Source organism: Mustelus asterias, chromosome 13, assembly GCF_964213995.1.
Source record: "Mustelus asterias chromosome 13, sMusAst1.hap1.1, whole genome shotgun sequence".
NCBI classification, from domain to species: Eukaryota; Metazoa; Chordata; class Chondrichthyes; order Carcharhiniformes; family Triakidae; genus Mustelus; species Mustelus asterias.
In genome coordinates, this window is record NC_135813.1 from 56,028,496 (window position 1) to 56,049,414 (window position 20,919).

The 20,919-nt window shown below is 44.0% G+C and overlaps 1 protein-coding gene across 2 annotated transcripts in view; it reads right to left on the reverse strand.

Moving 5' to 3' along the window:
- The window catches only part of cabin1 (calcineurin binding protein 1), a 524,701-nt gene that overhangs the window by 493,508 nt on the left and 10,274 nt on the right, over positions 1–20,919 (reverse strand). For both annotated transcript variants that reach the window (XM_078226800.1, XM_078226799.1), the window contains exons 5-6: positions 20,594–20,774; positions 9,058–9,187 (exon numbers count right to left, since the gene is read on the reverse strand). In XM_078226800.1, the coding sequence (XP_078082926.1) occupies positions 9,058–9,187; positions 20,594–20,774 (311 nt within the window). The remainder of the gene's footprint in view (positions 1–9,057; positions 9,188–20,593; positions 20,775–20,919) is intronic.

Here is a 20,919-nt window from a genome sequence, read left to right on the forward strand (position 1 = left end):
CGATGGGTAGGGTTACGCTTCATGGAGCACCAGCCTCATATCCAGGGAAGAGGGAGCTAGTCTGTTTGGATGAGCTCCATCTATAGAGGGCTCGAGGGTCAGGGTGCTGGTCAATCGCATTACTAGGGCTGTGGACAGGACTTTAAACCAACAAGGAATTGTGATGGGGGGGGGGGGGGGGGTGTGTTTGGGTGACAGGAGACTTAGAAAGCCAATGGGAAAGTTAAGGCAACAGAGCAGTGTAGCAATGCTGGTAAAGACAAGCAGAGGGACAGAATGGGACAGTGTTTAACAGTAACTGTGCATCACTAAGCAAGGTCCAGGCAGAGAATAGTAAAAAAGAAATTGAAGACTCTTTATCTGAATGCGCAAAACACCCACAATCACACAGATGAACTAGTGGCACAAATAGAGATAACTGGTTTAGGTCTAATTGCCATTAGACATGGTTACAAGATGACCAATTTTGGGAAATAAATATTTTGGATAGAAAGGCAGATAGAAAAGAAGAACAGAGAGCCCTGACAGTAAAGGAAGATGCAAGGACACTAATGAGAAAGGACCTGGCCTCAGAAAGATCATGGAAGTAGAATCAGCATGGCTGGATATTAAACACCAAGAGTCAGAAAACACTGGTTGGAGTATTTTATTGGTCCTAACAGTAGTGAGACCTTTGGACAAAGCATTAAACAAAAATACTGGAGCATATAACAAAGCATTTTAAAATGTGTAGTATGATTAGAACAAGTTAACATGGTTTTATGGAAGAGAAATCCAGTTTGATGAATTTACATTTTTTGAGGATTATCAAGCAGGGTAAAGAAAGTAGATATAGTGCACCTGAATTTCCAATAAGCATTCGATAAGGTGCTACACACAAGGTTAATAGGTTTTTCATGCAAGGAATGCAAGTACAAGCAACTAGGATGGCAAATGGTGTTAACTTTCATTGAACAAAGAACAAAGAACAGTACAGCACAGGAAACAGGCCCTTCGGCCCTCCAAGCCTGTGCCGCTCCTTGGTCCAACTAGACCAATCGTTTGTATCCCTCCATTCCCAGGCTGCTCATGTGACTATACAGGTAAGTCTTAAAACGATGTCAGCGTGCCTGCCTCCACCACCCTACTTGGCAGCGCATTCCAGGCCCCCACCACCCTCTGTGTAAAAAAACGTCCCTCTGATGTCTGAGTTATACTTCACCCCTCTCAGCTTGAGCCCGTGACCCCTCGTGATCGTCACCTCCGACCTGGGAAAAAGCTTCCCACTGTTCACCCTATCTATACCCTCCATAATCTTGTATACCTCTATTAGATCTCCCCTCATTCTCCGTCTTTCCAAGGAGAACAACCCCAGTCTACCCAATCTCTCCTCATAGCCAAGACCCTCCATACCAGGCAACATCCTGGTAAACCTTCTCTGCACTCTCTCCAATGCCTCCACATCCTTCTGGTAGTGCGGCGACCAGAACTGGATGCAGTACTCCAAATGTGGCCTAACCAGCGTTCTATACAGCTGCATCATCAGACTCCAGCTTTTATACTCTATACCCCGTCCTATAAAGGCAAGCATACCATATGCCTTCTTCACCACCTTCTCCACCTGTGTCGCCACCTTCAAGGATTTGTGGACTTGCACACCTAGGTCCCTCTGTGTTTCTATACTCCTGATGACTCTGCCATTTATTGTATAACTCCTCCCTACATTATTTCGTCCAAAATGCATCACTTCGCATTTATCCGGATTAAATTCCATCTGCCACCTCTCCGCCCAATTTTCCAGCCTATCTATATCCTGCTGTATTGCCCGACAATGCTCTTCGCTCTCCGCAATTCCAGCCATCTTCGTGTCATCCGCAAACTTGCTGATTACACCAGTTACACCTTCTTCCAAATCATTTATATATATCACAAATAGCAGAGGTCCCAGTACAGAGCCCTGCGGAACACCACTGGTCACAGACCTCCAGCCGGAAAAAGACCCTTCGACCACTACCCTCTGTCTCCTATGGCCAAGCCAGTTCTCCACCCATCTAGCCACTTCTCCTTGTATCCCATGAGCCTTAACCTTCTTAACCAACCTGCCATGTGGGACTTTGTCAAATGCCTTACTGAAATCCATATAGACGACATCCACGGCCCTTCCTTCATCAACCGTTTTTGTCACTTCCTCAAAAAACTCCACCAAATTTGTAAGGCACAACCTCCCTCTTACAAAACCATGCTGTCTGTCACTAATGAGATTGTTCCGTTCTAAATGCAAATACATCCTGTCTCTAAGAATCCTCTCCAACAACTTCCCTACCACGGACGTCAAGCTCACCGGCCTATAATTTCCTGGGTTATCCCTGCTACCCTTCTTAAACAACGGGACCACATTCGCTATCCTCCAATCCTCAGGGACCTCACCCGTGTCCAAAGAAGCGACAAAGATTTCCGTCAGAGGCCCAGCAATTTCACCTCTCGTCTCCCTGAGCAGTCGAGGATAGATGCCATCAGGCCCTGGGGCTTTGTCAGTTTTAATGTTCCCTAAAAAACCTAACACTTCCTCTCTTGTAATGGAGATTTTCTCTAACGGGTCAACACCTCCCTCCGAGACACTCCCGGTTAACACGCCCCTCTCCTTCGTGAATACCGATGCAAAGTATTCATTTAGGATCTCCCCTATTCCCTTGGGTTCTAAGCATAATTCCCCTCCTTTGTCCCTGAGAGGTCCGATTTTCTCCCTGACAACTCTTTTGTTCCTAACGTATGAATAGAATGCCTTAGGATTCTCCTTAATCCTGCCTGCCAAGAACATCTCGTGACCTCTTTTTGCCCTTCTAACTCCCCGTTTGAGATCTTTCCTACTCTCTCTGTATTCCTCCAGAGCTCCATCTGATTTCAGTTGCCTGGACTTAACGTACGCCTCCCTTTTCATTTTAATCAGATCCTCAATTTCCCTGGTTATCCACGGCTCTCGAATCCTACCTTTCCTATCTTTCCTTTTTACAGGCACATGCCTATCCTGCAGCCATATCAATAGTTCCTTAAATGACTCCCACATGCCAGACACGGACTTACCCTCGAACATCCTCTCCCAATCAACATCCACCAATTCTTGCCTAATCCGGCTATAGTCAGCCTTCCCCCAATTTAGCACCCTGCCCATAGGACAGCACTCATCCTTGTCCATTACTATCCTAAAGTTAACAGAGTTGTGGTCACTATTTGCCACATGTTCCCCTACCGAAACTTTGACGACCTGACCGGGCTCATTTCCCAGAACTAGGTCCAGTATAGCCCCCTCTCTAGTCGGGCTATCTACATACTGTTCCAAAGAACCTTCCAGTACGCATTTTACAAATTCCTCCCCGTCCGGTCCCCCAGCTCTAAGCACTTTCCAGTCTGTGCCAGGGAAATTAAAGTCCCCCACTACAACAACCCTATGTTTTCTGCACCTATCCAAAGGGATTACTAAAATTCTACAGGTGAAACCACATTTAGAACATTTTGGGCAGTTTTGGTCTTCATGTTTAAGAAAGAATAGGCAGTATCCTGAAAGTTAACTGGATTGGCCCCCGGATGATTGGCCTCCCAGGAGGGGGCACCAATATCCTGGGAGGGAAATTTGCTACGTCTCTTCAGGGGGGTTTAAACTAATTTGTCAGGGGAGTGGGAAAAGGAGTTGTAGTCCAGAAGTCAGTGTTGAGGGTGGTGAGGTATTGGGGAAGGTATCAAGGTCAAGGGTGGGTACCGGTAGACAGGAAGGTGGGCTGAAGTGTGTCTACTTCCATGCAAGGAGCATCCGGAACAAGGTAGATGAACTTGGGGCGTGGATTGGTACTTGGGATTACGATGTTGTGGCCATTATGGAGACGTGGGTAGAACAAGGACAGGAATGGTTGTTGGACGTTCCGGGGTATAGATGTTTCAGTAAGTGTAGGGAAGCTGGTAAAAGAGGTGGAGGAGTGGCATTGTTAATCAAGGATAGTTTAACAGCTGCGGAAAGGCACTTCGAGGGGGATCTGCATACTGAGGTAATGTGGGCTGAAGTTAGAAATAGGAAAGGAGCGGTCACGTTGTTAGGAGTTTACAAGAGGCCCCCAAATAGTAATAGAGATGTGGAGGAAGAAATTGCTAAGCAGATTATGGATATGTGTGGGGGTCACAGGGTAGTTGTCATGGGGGACTTTAACTTTCCAAATATTGATTGGAACCTTTGTAGGTCAAATAGTTCGGATGGGGCAGTTTTTGTGCAGTGTGTGCAGGAGGGTTTCCTGACACTATGTGGATAGGCCGACAAGACGTGAGGCCACATTGGATTTGGTACTGGGAAATGTACTGGGCCAAGTGTTAGATTTGGTTGTGGGAGAGCACTTTGGAGATAGTGACCACAATTCGGTGTCTTTTGTTATTGCAATGGAGAGGGATAGGGCTGTACGGCAGGGCAAGGTTTACAATTGGGGGAGAGGTACTTATGATGCGATTAGGCAAGAATTAGGGGGCATAAGATGGGAACAGAAACTGTCAGGGAAAGGCACTCATGAAAAGTGGAACTTTTTCAAGGAACAAATACTGGGTGTCCTTGATAGGTATGTCCCTGTCAGGCAGGGAGGAAATGGCCGAGTGAGGGAACCATGGTTCACGAAAGAGGTGGAATGTCTTGTGAAAAGGAAGAGGGAAGCTTATGTAGGGATGAGGAAACAAGGTTCAGATGGCTCGATTGAGGGTTACAAGTTAGCAAGGAATGAGCTGAAAAAGGGGCTTAGGAGAGCTAGGAGGGGACATGAGAAGTCCTTGGCGGGTCGGATCAAGGAAAACCCCAAGGCTTTTTACTCTTATGTGAGGAATAAAAGAATGACCAGGGTGAGGTTAGGGCCGGTCAAGGACAGTAGTGGGAACTTGTGTATGGAGTCAGTAGAGATAGGCGAGGTGATGAATGAATACTTTTCTTCAGTGTTCACCAAGGAGAGGGGCCATGTTTTTGAGGAAGAGAAGGTGTTACAGGCTAATAGGCTGGAGGAAATAGATGTTCGGAGGGAGGATGTCCTGGCAGTTTTGAATAAACTGAAGGTCGATAAGTCCCCTGGGCCTGATGAAATATATCCTAGGATTCTTTGGGAGGCAAGGGATGAGATTGCCGAGCCTTTGGCTTTGATCTTTGGGTCCTCACTGTCCACGGGGAATGTGCCAGAGGACTGGAGAATGGCGAATGTTGTTCCTCTGTTTAAGAAAGGGAATAGAAATGACCCTGGTAATTATAAACCGGTTAGTCTTACTTCGGTGGTTGGTAAATTGATGGAAAAGGTCCTTAGGGATGGGATTTACGACCATTTAGAAAGATGCGGATTAATCCGGGATAGTCAGCACGGATTCGTGAAGGGCAAGTCGTGCCTCACAAATTTGATTGAATTTTTTGAGGAGGTATCTAAGTGTGTTGATGAAGGTAGGGCAGTTGATGTCATATACATGGAGTTTAGTAAGGCGTTTGATAAGGTCCCCCATGGTCGGCTTATGATGAAAGTAAGGAGGTGTGGGATAGAGGGAAAGTTGGCCGATTGGATAGATAACTGGCTATCTGATCGAAGACAGAGGGTGGTGGTGGATGGAAAATTTTCGGACTGGAGGCAGGTTGCTGGCGGAGTGCCACAGGGATCAGTGCTTGGTCCTCTGCTCTTTGTGATTTTTATTAATGACTTAGAGGAGGGGGCTGAAGGGTGGATCAGTAAATTTGCTGATGACACCAAGATTGGTGGAGTAGTGGATGAGGTGGAGGGCTGTTGTAGGCTGCAAAGAGACATAGATAGGATGCAAAGCTGGGCTGAAAAATGGCAAATGGAGTTTAACCCTGATAAACGTGAGGCGATTCATTTTGGTAGGACTAATTTAAATGTGGATTACAGGGTCAAAGGTAGGGTTCTGAAAACTGTGGAGGAACAGAGAGATCTTGGGGTCCATATCCACAGATCTCTAAAGGTTGCCACTCAAGTGGATAGAGCTGTGAAGAAGGCCTATAGTGTGTTAGCTTTTATTAACAGGGGGCTGGAGTTTAAGAGCCGTGGGGTTATGCTGCAACTGTACAGGACCTTGGTGAGACCACATTTGGAATATTGTGTGCAGTTCTGGTCACCTCACTATAAGAAGGATGTGGAAGCGCTGGAAAGAGTGCAGAGGAGATTTACCAGGATGCTGCCTGGTTTGGAGGGTAGGTCTTATGAGGAAAGGTTGAGGGAGCTAGGGCTGTTCTCTCTGGAGCGGAGGAGGCTGAGGGGAGACTTAATAGAGGTTTATAAAATGATGGAGGGGATAGATAGAGTGAACGTTCAAAGACTATTTCCGCGGGTGGATGGAGCTATTACAAGGGGGCATAACTATAGGGTTCATGGTGGGAGATATAGGAAGGATATCAGAGGTAGGTTCTTTACGCAGAGAGTGGTTGGGGTGTGGAATGGACTGCCTGCAGTGATAGTGGAGTCAGACACTTTAGGAACATTTAAGCGGTTATTGGATAGGCACATGGAGCACACCAGGATGATAGGGAGTGGGATAGCTTGATCTTGGTTTCAGATAAAGCTCAGCACAACATCGTGGGCCGAAGGGCCTGTTCTGTGCTGTACTGTTCTATGTTCTATGTTCTACGAGTGTCCCAAGATGAGTGACTGAGTAAATTGGGCCTCTATTCTCTGGAGTTTAGAAGATGAGAGAAGATCTCATTGAAACATCAAAATTCTGAAGGGTAGAGAGATTATTTCTGTTAGTCAGGGAATTTAAATCACGGGGGCAATCTCAGTATCATTTTAGGTCTGAGATTACTTCAATTAGATGTTTATGAATCTTTGGAAATCTCTAGCCCAGAGGGTTGTGGACCTCCATCGTTCAATGTTTAAGGCTGGGATAGACAGATTTTGGTCTCAGAGAATCATGAGACAGCAGGCAGGAAAGTGCAACTATCAGCAATGATTGTATTCAATAATTCAACAAGCCATGTGGTCCACTCCTGATCCTACTACTTGTGGCCTAGTTACATGGAAAGGTTGAAGAAGCTAGGGCTGTTCTCCTTGAAGCTGAGAAGTTTAAGGGGAAATCTGATGCAGATATTCAAAATTATGTATACTTTCAATAGAGCAAAGAAGGACGAACTCTTTGTTGGCTGAAAGGTCCGTAAAAAGCATAAATTTAGTTAAGTGGTAAAAGAAAGGATATGAGGAATAAATCTTATCCAGTGAGTTGTTATGATCAAAAATGCATTGCCCAAGGGTGGTGGAAACAGATTCAATGGTAATTTTCAAAAAGGGAATTGAATAAATACTTGAAGATAAGTACTTTGCGAAAGTATAGGGAAAGAGTAGGGGATTAGGACTAACTGTATAAACTCTGCAGGGGCAGGCTAAAGGTCTGCACTGTATCCATAAAACAACTCCTCTAATATAAGAGGAACCTTTCAGTTCAGTACAGTACAGTAAAGGCCTAACCTTAACCATAGTGGAAGCTAAGAAGGGAGAAGCATCTGACAAGAAGGGCGTCCAGAAAATCATCAAGAAGCCAGTGCCCAAGGGCAGCAAGTAACGGAAGAGAACCAGGAAGGAGAGTTACTCCATCTACACCTACAAGGTGATGAGGCAGATTCACCAGCATCTTCTCCAAGGCCATGAGCATCTTGAACTCATTCGTCAATGACATTTTCAAGCAGATTGCAGGCAAGTCTTCCTGCCTGGCCTATCACAACAAGCAGCAGACCATCAGCTCCCAGGAGATCCAAACCGCCATGCTGTAGCCTGGGTAACTGTCCAAATACGCCATTTCAGAGGGGACAAAGACAATGACCAAGTACACCAGCTCTAAATGAAACTGCACGGGATCTACTCAAATAAACAGCCTGGCGACACAAGTGACAGGCAATTAACCATATCCAACAACCGAGTCTAATTACCTCCCCTTGACACTCACGTTCTGGGGCTCACCACTGACTACAAATTTAATTGAACCAAAGTAACTAGAGCAAACTGGAAATTCCAGTGAGCAACTCACCACCTGACTCGCGAAAGACAAAAGTCAAGAGTATGATGGAACATCTTGCCATTTGCCAGGATGAATGCAGCTCCAACACTCGAGAAACTCCACACCATCCACTACAAAGCAATCCATTTGATTAACATCCAATCCACCACCATAAACATCTACTCTCTCCACCACTTACACATTGTAGCTGCAGTAGAAAGGTACACTGCTGCAACTCACCCAAGGCTGCTGCTTCTGCTCTCCCCTCCCTGCCACTCACCCCCCATCCTACCTTTTCATTGCATCTATTTATCCACCTTTCCTCTTCCCTTCATTCCTTTTCTTTCTCACATTCATTTTCTTGTTCCTTGACCCGTCATCATTCATTTAGATGTCTCCAACCTGCCTATTTCTTCCACTTCTTGCCATCCATTTTACCCCATTCTCATCTTCCATCCCACCATTCGCCATCCAATACACCCCTCACTCCTGCATCCATTATGCACCCTCCTCTCTGCATCCATTACACTCACCTTTCAATTTCTCCCCTTGTCCTCACTATCCATAATGTCCACATCCTTGCAAACCATTCTAGCTCTCCTCACTCCTTGCTTTATCAACTGTCCCAGTTTTAGTGCCATTCATTTCCCCGACCTTCCTTTACTACTTCACCTCTCCTTCATTATCTGCCCCATTGATTCTCACCCTCCATTTGCCATCTGCTCCAATCCTTGCATTCTCACTTCCATCCATCTGCTGCCTTTTTGCCTCCATTTTGGCTAATCCTCACCATGTATTTTCCACCTCCTCTTTGAGGTGCATAGACTGGTGCACTTCAAGCACGTTTATTGCTTATAAATTTGATGAATTTTCAGCATCTTTGCCATATCAACGGACACAAGACTTTTAAGTCATGTTTCTTAAAAAGATAATTATCAAAGCCTAAGCTAAATGCTGAAAATAGATCTACCATGGTGCAGACTACAATTTACTTTGCTACTACTTGCAAGAACAGGAAGAGACAAAACTATACAATGCCAAATTATATTAGAGCTGCAGAGTAACAGGTTAAAAACTTACCATTTCAAGAACATACGGAAAGAATCCTTTCTTAAACAAGGCTGCTCTTCAAATATTTTCTCTTTCAAAACTAAACCTTTACTGTACCGACAGTCCTTCTCCAAAGCTTTGCAAATGTAATAAAGACAATCTGAAACAGGAGAGAAGAGCAATGTGATTTTGGTACTTTATCTGATCGCATACGAAGTTTGCTTACTAAAAACTGAGACTGTCCATTTACCCTTCAGTGCAGTAACTTGGCCACAAAAACATAGTTGTACGCATTATGATATTCAATCTTCTTTACTTCTAAAATTAAATGAAATACAGTACAATATGGCCTCAGGCTGGAGGCAGCTAACTACACAGGTCCCTCACACTAAGACTAGACCACGAAAGCCTGCGCTACTGATGTCACTTGCGCTACTGATGATGTCATCACTCGCGCATTCTAATAGCCGGTAATGACATCAGTACATACTTTGAAATAGGAAGATGCTTACTATAACGCCCCTTAATTTCAACCCCCTTTAAGAAACATAATGAAACTCACCTCAACCAAACATCAGTCTTTCAGGAGCTTTGCAACTATATTGTGACCTGTGCAGTACCACTGGTGAGGCTTATTTCAGTGGAGCTGGACCTGTGGCCGCAGGAGTAGGCCTCATCCTCTCGTGAAGTAATCCACTGGTGGATTAGGAGAATAGTGGGGAAATATGTGGGGTTATGGGGATAGGTCTGGGGTTGGCCATGGGTAACATGCTCTGTCGGAGAGTTGGTGCAGACTCGATGGGCCATATGGGTGCCTTCTGCACTGCAGGGATTCTATGAAATCATGTACAACAGGAACCACTTCCTATCGAGTTTCTACTGCAGCATTTCCATCTGTCATGTTATCTGGCACTTTTGCTGTCTAAGTCATGGCATAGACAAATGTGACCTTGGTGTCTGCAAATGACTCTTCCTTTGGTCAGCTTCACTACCAAAGATACTGGATCACTTTGGTTGAGAATAACTTCAGGCAACTATCGTTGTTTACTGCCAAAATTACTTGCATAGATACAATCAGTAAGGTTGAAATGTCTCTGCTTAGCATGCCTCGGTTTAGCTCAGTTGGCTGGATAGCTGGTTAGTGATGCAGAGTGACGCCAACAACGCAGGTTAAATTCCCGCACTGGCTAAGGTTATTCATGAAGGCCCTGCCTTCTCAACCTTGCCCCTCACCTGAAGTATGGTGATCCTCAGATTAAATCACCCCAGTCAGCTCTTCCCCTCGAAGGAGAGAGCAGCCTATGGTCATCTGAGACTACGGTAACTTTACCTTTAGTCATGCCTCTCCTGTCTCCTTCCCACTCTCGCTTTAACATGTGGATGTAGCAGATCCAGATGAGACTCTGGTTTCCTACCCATCAGCAATTCAGCTGGTGAGAGTCCTGTTGTTGTTTGTGGCATGATACGATACTGGAACAAGAACTGAGAGCGCTTGGTTCCCAAAATATCACTTGCCATTCTCCTCAATCCTTCTTTCAGTGTCTGAACAGCTCACTCTGCTAAACCATGTGAAGCAGGATGAAACAAGTCATTCGTAAATGTTGCAGCATCATCAGAAACAAGAGAATCCAGAAAGCCATGAGATGCAAAAACTTAGCGTAGCTTCTCTATCCTAATTGAAGCGGTAATGTTGATCATGTGTACTTATAACCACTTAGAATGCACATCCACATATGATCCATGAAAGGCTCTGCAAAGTTCACATGAAGCCCAGACCATCGATGATCAGGGCACTCCCACAAATGTCGTGGTACTGGTGGCACCATCTTTTGATTGATCTGACACGCAGATCTCCAAATCCTGATCCATATTAGGCCACCAAACTTACAACCTGCGTGATGATACTGTGCTATTGATATATTTTATGTTTCAGGGAGACTGCTCAAGATTCAGAGTTTTTCTACAAGCAGTCAGTTTGTCTGGGAGGATGTTAACAAAGCAGAATAACAACTCATTTTAGCTAGGAATGTGTTACTTTGTAGAGTTAATGCACTTTTGTTTATTTGAGTTCTCCTGGAGTTTCAAACTAGATCGACAGGGTCATGTGCTATTAGGTTAATGGGAGGAGCCAGGCTCGTAGCAAGAAAAAAATTTTCATTTTGAAGGCAGTTGGTGATTGGAGCTGTGAAAGAGGTTCTCTTCTCTCTCTCCAAAAGTTCCAGCGCTGTTACCCAAGTATACCTCTGTTTGCTAACTAGTTTTAAAGTGGAGTTTAAATCAATAAGAGAAATATTGCTTAATTTGAACTGAACTAGTGAAAAGTTAAAAATTAAGGGCTGGTTTTTTTCATGTTTAAAGATTGTTCAATGGTTAAAAGTCAAACTGTTTCATTTTCATTGAAGCCCTACAGTGCAGAAGACAGCCATTCAGCCCATCAAGTCTACACCAACTTTCCAACAGAGCATTTTACCCAGACCCTATCCCCGTAATTCCCATTTATTCTGTTAATCCCCCTAACCTTGGGACACTAAGGGGCAATTTAGCTTTGCCAATTTACCTAATCTGCACATCTTTGGACTGTAGGAGGAAACTAAAGCACCCGGAGGAAACCCACACAGACACGGAGAGAACATGCAAACTCCGCACAGTCACCCAAGACCGGTTTTTGTTAGCATTATACTTAAACTGTGTTATGAATGAAGCCTGTTTTGGTTTTTTAAAATTCCCTAGTTTGTCAGTGGAACTACTCCGGAGGCAAGGCATTCACATTTATACCAAAAATAAAAAAATTGTTGGCATCTAATCTGACTTCATAATATAACTCGGGGTTTGGGTCCAGCACCTTAACACCTAGCTAAGCTTTTAATTCAGGAGGCATCCGGGTGAGCTTCATTCAAGACTTTGGAATGACCGGGGGATGGTACAACCCAACTATACTACACACTTCGCTCATCTCTCAACATTGCATATGGTCTCAATTCATCATCCTCCAGTAGGCCATCTCTGCATAATGAATCTCTACATCGGAGATACAACAGGGTCACAGTCCATCCATTGATTAATCTGTTTAGCAATCACTGGAGAACATGGACATCTCTCGAACAAGAAAATAGTCTCTGGAGGAAATAATGTCTTGGTGGGCATATAACACTCTTTAACAATTAGCTCCTCAAACTGGCTGCAAAATCCATGTTAAATCTTATGCGCAGTCTGTTTTGAATGACCTCTAAACCAGGACCACTAAGTACGCACAGTCTGTACAAACTCATGTGAAGATCGTAAATTTAAAATTTTGGATTTATTCTGCCATTTCTCAGATGCGAACAGTTTAAAATGTTCCTTGCAGTTACAATTGAGGCAGAATTTGCAGTTGATAACAGAACAGCAGCGACATGGGTCATGGGGGTGAGAGTTTCACATGTAATCTGGATGGAAACCAACTACATGGCTTCAAAGATTATGTTTGGGTGTAAGGAGTTAGACGTGTGGCTATGATACACCCAAATCTCAAATCTATTATGTTTACCCAAGCCATCCAAAAAACTAGTCACACTCCTCACTATCAAATGTGAGTACCCTGCGATTAAGCTTGTATGGCCTGGGTCTCAATATCGCACTCAGATTTGCCCCTGGTCTCCCCAACACACACCACCCCCTGCCCCTCCACCAATTATCCTCGTTGAGACTGTTTTCTCAGCTTCTGTGGATGTATTTTTACAGCAATGTAAAAGTTACATTAATAATTGAAAAGTTACCCCAGTTGCAAGTTTTTAAAAGTGCCATGTTGATGTGCAAGAATGAAGATTAAATTAATTGAAGTTTTAAGATTTTGGTGAGACCACATCTGGAATACAGTATGCAGTTTGGATCCACATATTTAAGGAAAGATATGCTTGCGAATGAGGATAAGAATGAGGATAAGAATGAGGATAAGAATGAGGATACGAATGAGGATACGAATGAGGATACGAATGAGGATACGAATGAGGATACGAATGAGGATACGAATGAGGATACGAATGAGGATACGAATGAGGATACGAATGAGGATACGAATGAGGATACGAATGAGGATAAGAATGAGGATAAGAATGAGGATAAGAATGAGGATAAGAATGAGGATAAGAATGAGGATAAGAATGAGGATAAGAATGAGGATAAGAATGGTTCGATTAAGCAGACGCAGCATGGATTCATGAGGGGAAAATCGTGCTTGACGAACTTGCTGGATTTTTATGAAGATGTGACTAGTGCGGTTGACGGAGGGGAACCGGTGGATGTGGTGTTTTTGGATTTCCAAACGGCGTTTGATAAGGTGCCTCACAAAAGGTTGCTGAAGAAGATTGGGTCACACGGAGTTGGGGGTAGGGTGTTAGCGTGGATTGGGGATTGGCTATCCGACAGGAAGCAGAGAGTCGGAATAAATGGGTGCTTTTCTGGTTGGCAGATGGCAACTAGTGGCATGCCGCAGGGATCGGTACTGGGGCCTCAACTATTTACCATTTATATAGACGATCTGGAGGAGGGGACTGAGTGTAGGGTAACAAAGTTTGCAGGTGACACAAAGATAAGTGGAAAAGTGAATCGCGTGGAGGGCGTAGAAGGTCTGCAGAGAGATTTGGACAGGCTGAGTGAGTGGGCGAGGATCTGGCAGATGGAGTATAACGTTAACAAATGCGAGGTTATTCACTTTGGAAGAAATAATAGCAAATTGGATTATCTAAATGGAAAGAAATTACAACATGCTGCTGTGCAGAGGGACCTGGGGGTCCTTGTGCATGAGACGCAAAAACCCAGTCTGCAGGTGCAACAGGTGATCAAGAAGGCAAATGGGATGTTGGCCTATATCGCAAGGGGGATAGAATATAAAAGCAGAGATGTCTTGCTGCATCTGTACAGGGCATTGGTGAGGCCGCAGCTGGAATACTGTGTGCAGTATTGGTCCCCTTATTTGCGGAAGGATATATTGGCCTTGGAGGGAGTGTAGAGAAGGTTCACCAGGTTGATACCAGAGATGAGGGGTGTTGATTATGAGGAGAGACTGAGCAGAATGGGTTTGTATTCGTTGGAATTTAGAAGGCTGAGGGGGGATCTTATAGAGACCTATAAGATAATGAAGGGGCTGGATAGGGTAGAGGTGGAGAGATTCTTTCCACTTAGAAAGGAAACTAGAACTAGAGGGCACAGCCTCAAAATAAAGGGGGGTCAGTTTAGGACAGAGTTGAGGAGGAACTTCTTCTCTCAGAGGGTGGTGAATCTCTGGAATTCTCTGCCCACTGAAGTGGTGGAGGCTACCTCGTTGAATATGTTTAAATCACGGATAGATGGATTCCTGATCGGTAAGGGAATTAGGGGTTATAGGGATCAGGCGGGTAAGTGGAACTGATCCACTTCAGATCAGCCATGATCTTATTGAATGGCGGGGCAGGCTCGAGGGGCTAGATGGCCTACTCCTGCTCCTATTTCTTATGTTCTTAGGACAGCAAAAGTTCACTAAATTGGTTCCTGGGATGAGAGGGCTATCCTACAATACGAGGCTGAGGAAATTGGGTCCATATTGTTTGGAGTTTAGAAGAATGAGAGACAATCACACTAGATTAAAACACACCAGATTTGGAATGGGCATTTGAGATGATTTCTGGTCAGGAATCTAGGTCACAGGATAGGGACTGAGGACTGAGATTCACTCAATAGGTTGTGCTTATTTAGAATTCTCGACCCCAGGGGATTGTGGATGCTCCATTGTTGAATATATTTAAGGCTGGGACAGACAAATTTTTGGTCCCTCAGGAATCAAAGGATATGGGGATCAGGCAGGAAAGTGAAGTCGAAGCCCAAGATTAGCCAGGATTGTATTAATAGCAGAGTCGATGGGCCATGTGGTCTACTCCTGCTCCTACTTCTTGCGTTCTTGTGACTCAAAAACAAATCACTCATATGGGTTCAGCATCTCCTTGGACTTCAGTTGTTTGCACTGATTTATGAATAGATACATCTACCTTAAACATGGCCATATTCTATTAAGACTGGGAGGATATTTTGATGCAACTTGGCAAGTGCAAATTGTACACATTGTCAGATGCAACTTCCAGGTTGGACCCAAAGAGGACTCTACAGGTCACTTAGCCTTGGTATATTACTGGCAGGTAGAGGAAAAGCAACAATAAGCAATATAGAAACAGGAAAAAATAAATCGAACAGCACAGACATTAAAAATAATGGCCCACACTTGAGTCAGCAACTACATGACAACATTCACTGCTGACTTTGAAGAAGGTAGTAAGAAGTCTCACAACACCAGGTTAAAGTCCAACAGGTTTATTTGGTAGCAAATACCATAAGCTTTCGGAGCGCTGCTCCTTCGTCAGATGGAGTGGAAATGTGCTCTCAAACAGAGCACAGAGACACAGAAATCAAGTTACAGAATACTAATTAGAATGCGAATCCCTACAACCAGCCAGGTCTTAAAAGGTACAGACAATGTGGGTGGAGGGAGCATTAAACACAGGTTAAAGAGATGTGTATTGTCTCCAGACAGAACAGCTAGTGAAATTCTGCAAGTCCAGGAGGCAAGCTGTGGGGGTTACTGATAATGTGACATAAATCCAACATCCCGGTTTAGGCCGTCCTCATGTGTGCGGAACTTGGCTATCAGTTTCTGCTCAGCGACTCTGCGCTGTCGTGTGTCGTGAAGGCCGCCTTGGAGAGGCAATAAAGGGGTTGTAAAATGCAATTTTACAACTCATCCGCTTCATCCTGGACCACAATGTCTTCACCTTCAACAACCAGTTCTTCATCCAGACACACAGAACAACCATGGGGACCAAATTCGCACCTCAATATGCCAACATCTTCATGCACAGGTTCGAACAAGACTTCTTCACCGCACAGGACCTTCAACCGATGCTGTACACTAGATACATCAATGACATTTTCTTCCTTTGGACTCATGGTGAGCAATCACTGAAACAACTATATGATGACATCAACAAGTTCCATCCCACCATCAGACTCACCATGGACTACTCTCCGAAATCGGTTGCATTCTTGGACACACGCATCTCCATTAAGGACGGTCACCTCAGCACCTCACTGTACCGCAAGCCCACGGATAACCTCATGATGCTCCACTTCTCCAGCTTCCACCCTAAACACGTTAAAGAAGCCATCCCCTACGGACAAGCCCTCCAAATACACAGGATCTGCTCGGATGAGGAGGATCGCAACAGACACCTCCAGACGCTGAAAGATGAACTCCTAAGAACAGGATATGGTGCTCAACTCATCGATCAACAGTTCCGACGCGCCACAGCAAAAAACCGCACCGACCTCCTCAGAAGACAAACACGGGACACGGTGGACAGAGTACCCTTCGTCGTCCAGTACTTCCCCGGAGCGGAGAAGCTACGGCATCTCCTCCGGAGCCTTCAACCTGTCATTGGTGAAGACGAACATCTCGCCAAGGCCATCCCCACACCCCCACTTCTTGCCTTCAAACAACCACGCAACCTCAAACAGACCATTGTCCGCAGCAAACTACCCAGCCTTCAGGAGAACAGTGACCACGACACCACACAACCCTGCCACAGCAACCTCTGCAAGACGTGCCGGATCATCGACATGGATGCCATCATCTCACGTGAGAACACCATCTACCAGGTACACGGTACCTACTCTTGCAACTCGGCCAACATTGTCTACCTGATACGCTGCAGGAAAGGATGTCCCGAGGCATGGTACATTGGGGAAACCATGCAGACGCTACGACAACGGATGAATGAACACCGCTCGACAATCACCAGGCAAGACTGTTCTCTTCCTGTGGGGGAGCACTTCAGCAGTCACGGGCATTCAGCCTTGGATCTTCAGGTAAGCGTTCTCCAAGGCAGCCTTCACGACACACGACAGCGCAGAGTCGCTGAGCAGAAACTGATAGCCAAGTTCCGCACACATGAGGACGGCCTAAACCGGGATGTTGGATTTATGTCACATTATCAGTAACCCCCACAGCTTGCCCCCTGGACTTGCAGAATCTCACCAGCTGTTCTGTCTGGAGACAATACAAATCTCTTTAACCTGTGTTTAATGCTCCCTCCACCCACATTGTCTGTACCTTTAAGACCTGGCTGGCTTTAGGGATTCGCATTCTAATTAGTATTCTGTAACTTGATTTCTGTGTCTCTGTGCACTGTTTGAGAACACATTTCCACTCCATCTGACGAAGGAGCAGCGCTCCAAAAGCTAATGGTATTTGCTACCAAGTAAACCTGTTGGACTTTAACCTGGTGTTGTGAGACTTCTTACTGTGTTCACCCCAGTCCAACGCCGGCATCTCCACATCATGACTTTGAAGAAAGCAGTCTACAATGATCTTGTGTTGTGATGTCACCTTTCCCGATGTCTAATTCCAACATTAACATTCAGCAAGTGATGCCATTAAATAGGCCAAAGATCCAATCATATTTTGGGGGGCACGGTGGTACAGTGGTCAGCACTGCTGCCTCACAGCGCCAGGGACCCGGGTTCAATTCCGGCCTCGGCTTTCTGACTGTGTGGAGTTTGCACATTCTCCCCTTGTCTGCGTGGGTTTCCTCTGGGTGCTCCGGTTTCCTCCCACATTCCAAAGATGTGCGCGTTAGGTTGATTGGCCATGCTAAATTTGACCCAAGTGTCAGGCTGGTTAGCAGGGCAAATGTGTGGGGTTACGGGAATAGGGCCTGGGTGTGATTGTGGTCGGTACAGACTCGATGGGCCGAATGGTCTCCTTCTGTACTGTAGGGATTCTATGATTTTGAAGAATTCTCACCGACAACAAACCAGAAAGCAAAATGCACCAATTATTCTTCACTTCATATAAAATTTTACAAACAGTGAAAGTGGAATGAAGTAGCTGAAATATTTGAAACTTTTAAAATATTACATTAAAAAAATGTGGAATTATCAAAATTGAGAAATTTGACATTCTACAAATACAATATTCGTTTTCAGGGCCAAATAGGTTTTTCAGCAATAACTATGACTTAGCATGCCATTGAAAATCCAGTTAACCTCATCCAACAAGGTATTTACAAGGGTTTATAGCTCATGCCAAATCATATGATTTCTAACATTTCCATCTGCAGTGATTTCAACATCGTATCCTGTGAAGGGGTTCGGAATCACTAACAGCAACATCTGAATTCCCTTATTTAACTGTGCAGTCACAATAGCTGTCAGTTTTACGGCTGAATGGACAGCAAATTACAACCACTACAACCGCAAATGCAGGACATTATAGACAGTAAACATTTAAAAAAAACTACTTCATCAACTTCATAAACCTGGTGAACATACAGCTTTAAGTAACATAACTATGACTTTATTATCTCAAACTGTATAGTGCTGCTATATCATGGCACTTTCCAGGAGGGATAAATGACTAATTAACTGCTGGGCAAGTTACAATCATCTCGCAAATCCAAAAAACTGATTCCTATTATAGATTTCCTAAATCATAACAAATTACTTATCTTGTGAGAATCAATTCAGGTGCTTCTCTGTTCAAACAAGAGTTATTTTCACAAATAATCTGATTTACAATACCAAGACTGGCCCACTGGACATTACATTTAATTCCACAGAGTTGTGAGACCAATGACATACCAGCATGCATCATAAAAAGTATACAGGTAAAGCTAGTAATTAGGAAAGCTAATAGAATGTCATTGTTTATTGTGAGGGGAACGGATTAAAAAAGTTGGGGTGCTATGCTTCAGTTGTATTCAGGCATTAGTGAGACCACATCTGGAACAGTATACAGCATTAGCCTCCTTATTTAAGGAAAGATGTAAATGCATTAAAAGCAGTTCAGAGAAAGTTTATTAGAACTAATACCAGGAATGGGCGGGTTGTCTCATGAGGAAAGGTTGGGCAGACTAGACGTATCCATTGCAGTTTAAGAGGCAACTTGATTGAAACCTTTAAGATCATGAGGGATATTGACAGGGTGGATGTGGAGAGGATGTTTCCTCTTGTGAGAGAATCTAGTATTAGGAGACACTGTTTAAAATTAAGGGGTCACTCATTTAAGACAGAGATGAGGAGAATATTTTTCTCAGGTCATGAGTCTTTGGAAATCTCTTCCTCAAAAGGCAGTGGAAGAAGAATCTTTGAATATTTTTAAGGCAGAGCTAGATAGATTCTTGCTTAAAAAAGGGGGTGAAAGATTATCAGGGGTTGACAGGAATGTGAACGGAGGTTACAATCAGATCAGCCATGATCTTACTGAATGGTGGAGTAGGCCGAAGGGGCTGATTGGCCTACTCCTGCTTCATATGTTTGTATATATGTAAAGAGCTTCATATGAAACACAGTTAACTCTTCCCAGTCTCAAACTAAAGACTCACAAATGGATCAACTAACTACTCTAAGATTCTTACATATAAAGAAAGATTCCCTGGGAGCAAGGTGTCTGCAGTCAGACATTCACTCGGGTTTAATACATGTTTCATGTCAAATTTTACTCTTGTTATTCTCTAGGAATGTAAAATAAATTTAGCTCTTTTAAATCTAAATATCTCATTCAACAGTAATAAAACTCAAGAGTCAGACATTGCAATGTTGCAGAAGGGGAACCCTCAGGTAGAAAGTTGCAAAAGGGAGACCACCTCTATTGAAAGAATTTGTAAAATAAATCTGCAAGCGTTCCACTTAATCCAGGTCCCATGCAGCAGGGAACAAGCAAGAGGGCAAGAAACAGCAATCATGATCAGAAGTAACACCGAGAATGGAAAGCTAGGCAAGGCTGAGCAGGTGGTGCTAAATCACGTCACGGCAAGCTACTGTGACGTTTGGGCCCCAGGAAGTGGTAGGAATAGTGGGTTCAAAGACCATTAAACAAAATTAAATTTTAAAATAAGTTCCAACAAGCTTATTTTATTCAAAATAACTTAAATTGCTTCCCACAATGCCTTTGTAGGCTTGAAATAGACTTGGGACGTCTCAAAAACTAACTCAACAACAGCATCTATCACAGAGCCCTCAGATTAAATAAAGTAAATGGAAAAAGAAATAGCTCAACAAATTCGACATAGCAAAACAATTGACACACAAAATATTGACTGCAGGAAGTAGAATTTAAAGATTGAATTCTAAAAAGATGGAATGTAGTGACAATTGTGACTTCTTTCTGTGTCTCCTTGGCTCTTTGCAGAACCAAAGATGCTCATGTTCCCTTTCAGGTTGCAGTTTCTTTCCCAGAGAAAGGTCTGCTGTGTCATTTCACAGCGCTCAGTAGCAGAGTAGTCTAGCAAGTGGTCATTTTATATACACAGACCTAGATAGCCAAATGTTGGCTGGCAAATAAATCATGAATGTGATCATAATCAAAATCCAACTTGCACTCTTTCTGATGCCCACCTTTTCCTGAAAGGTTCACTGCAGCCGCCAGGATGCCACAAGCTCCTGCTCACTGTATAATTCCAATAAGCAGCATTTCAAATATCAAATATTGGTCTAATTGCATGGAACACAGCCGGTAATCCCCATACAGAACCATTATCCAAGAATTCATGACATTTCAACTTACTGGTGTAATCACTAAGTGTGTACAGCACAGTGATGAGATTGTCCAGACATGGCCAGTGATCGACATTACATTTGAGTCCTTCTTCAAAGGCATGGCGGGCCAGTGGAACACGAATCAGCCTCATTGCCACTCTTCCTATTTTGTACCAAAGGTTCACATCTGTAGAGTCCAACATTACAGCCTGTGAAAGAGATACATTACAAATAAAGAGTTGGATCGAGAGTGAATGCTCAGAGAATATGCAAATTTAGCTCCTGGTACATGGAACAATATATGGCATTTATTTTCATATAATTAGTAGTTCTCAAACTGTTAGGAATGTCACA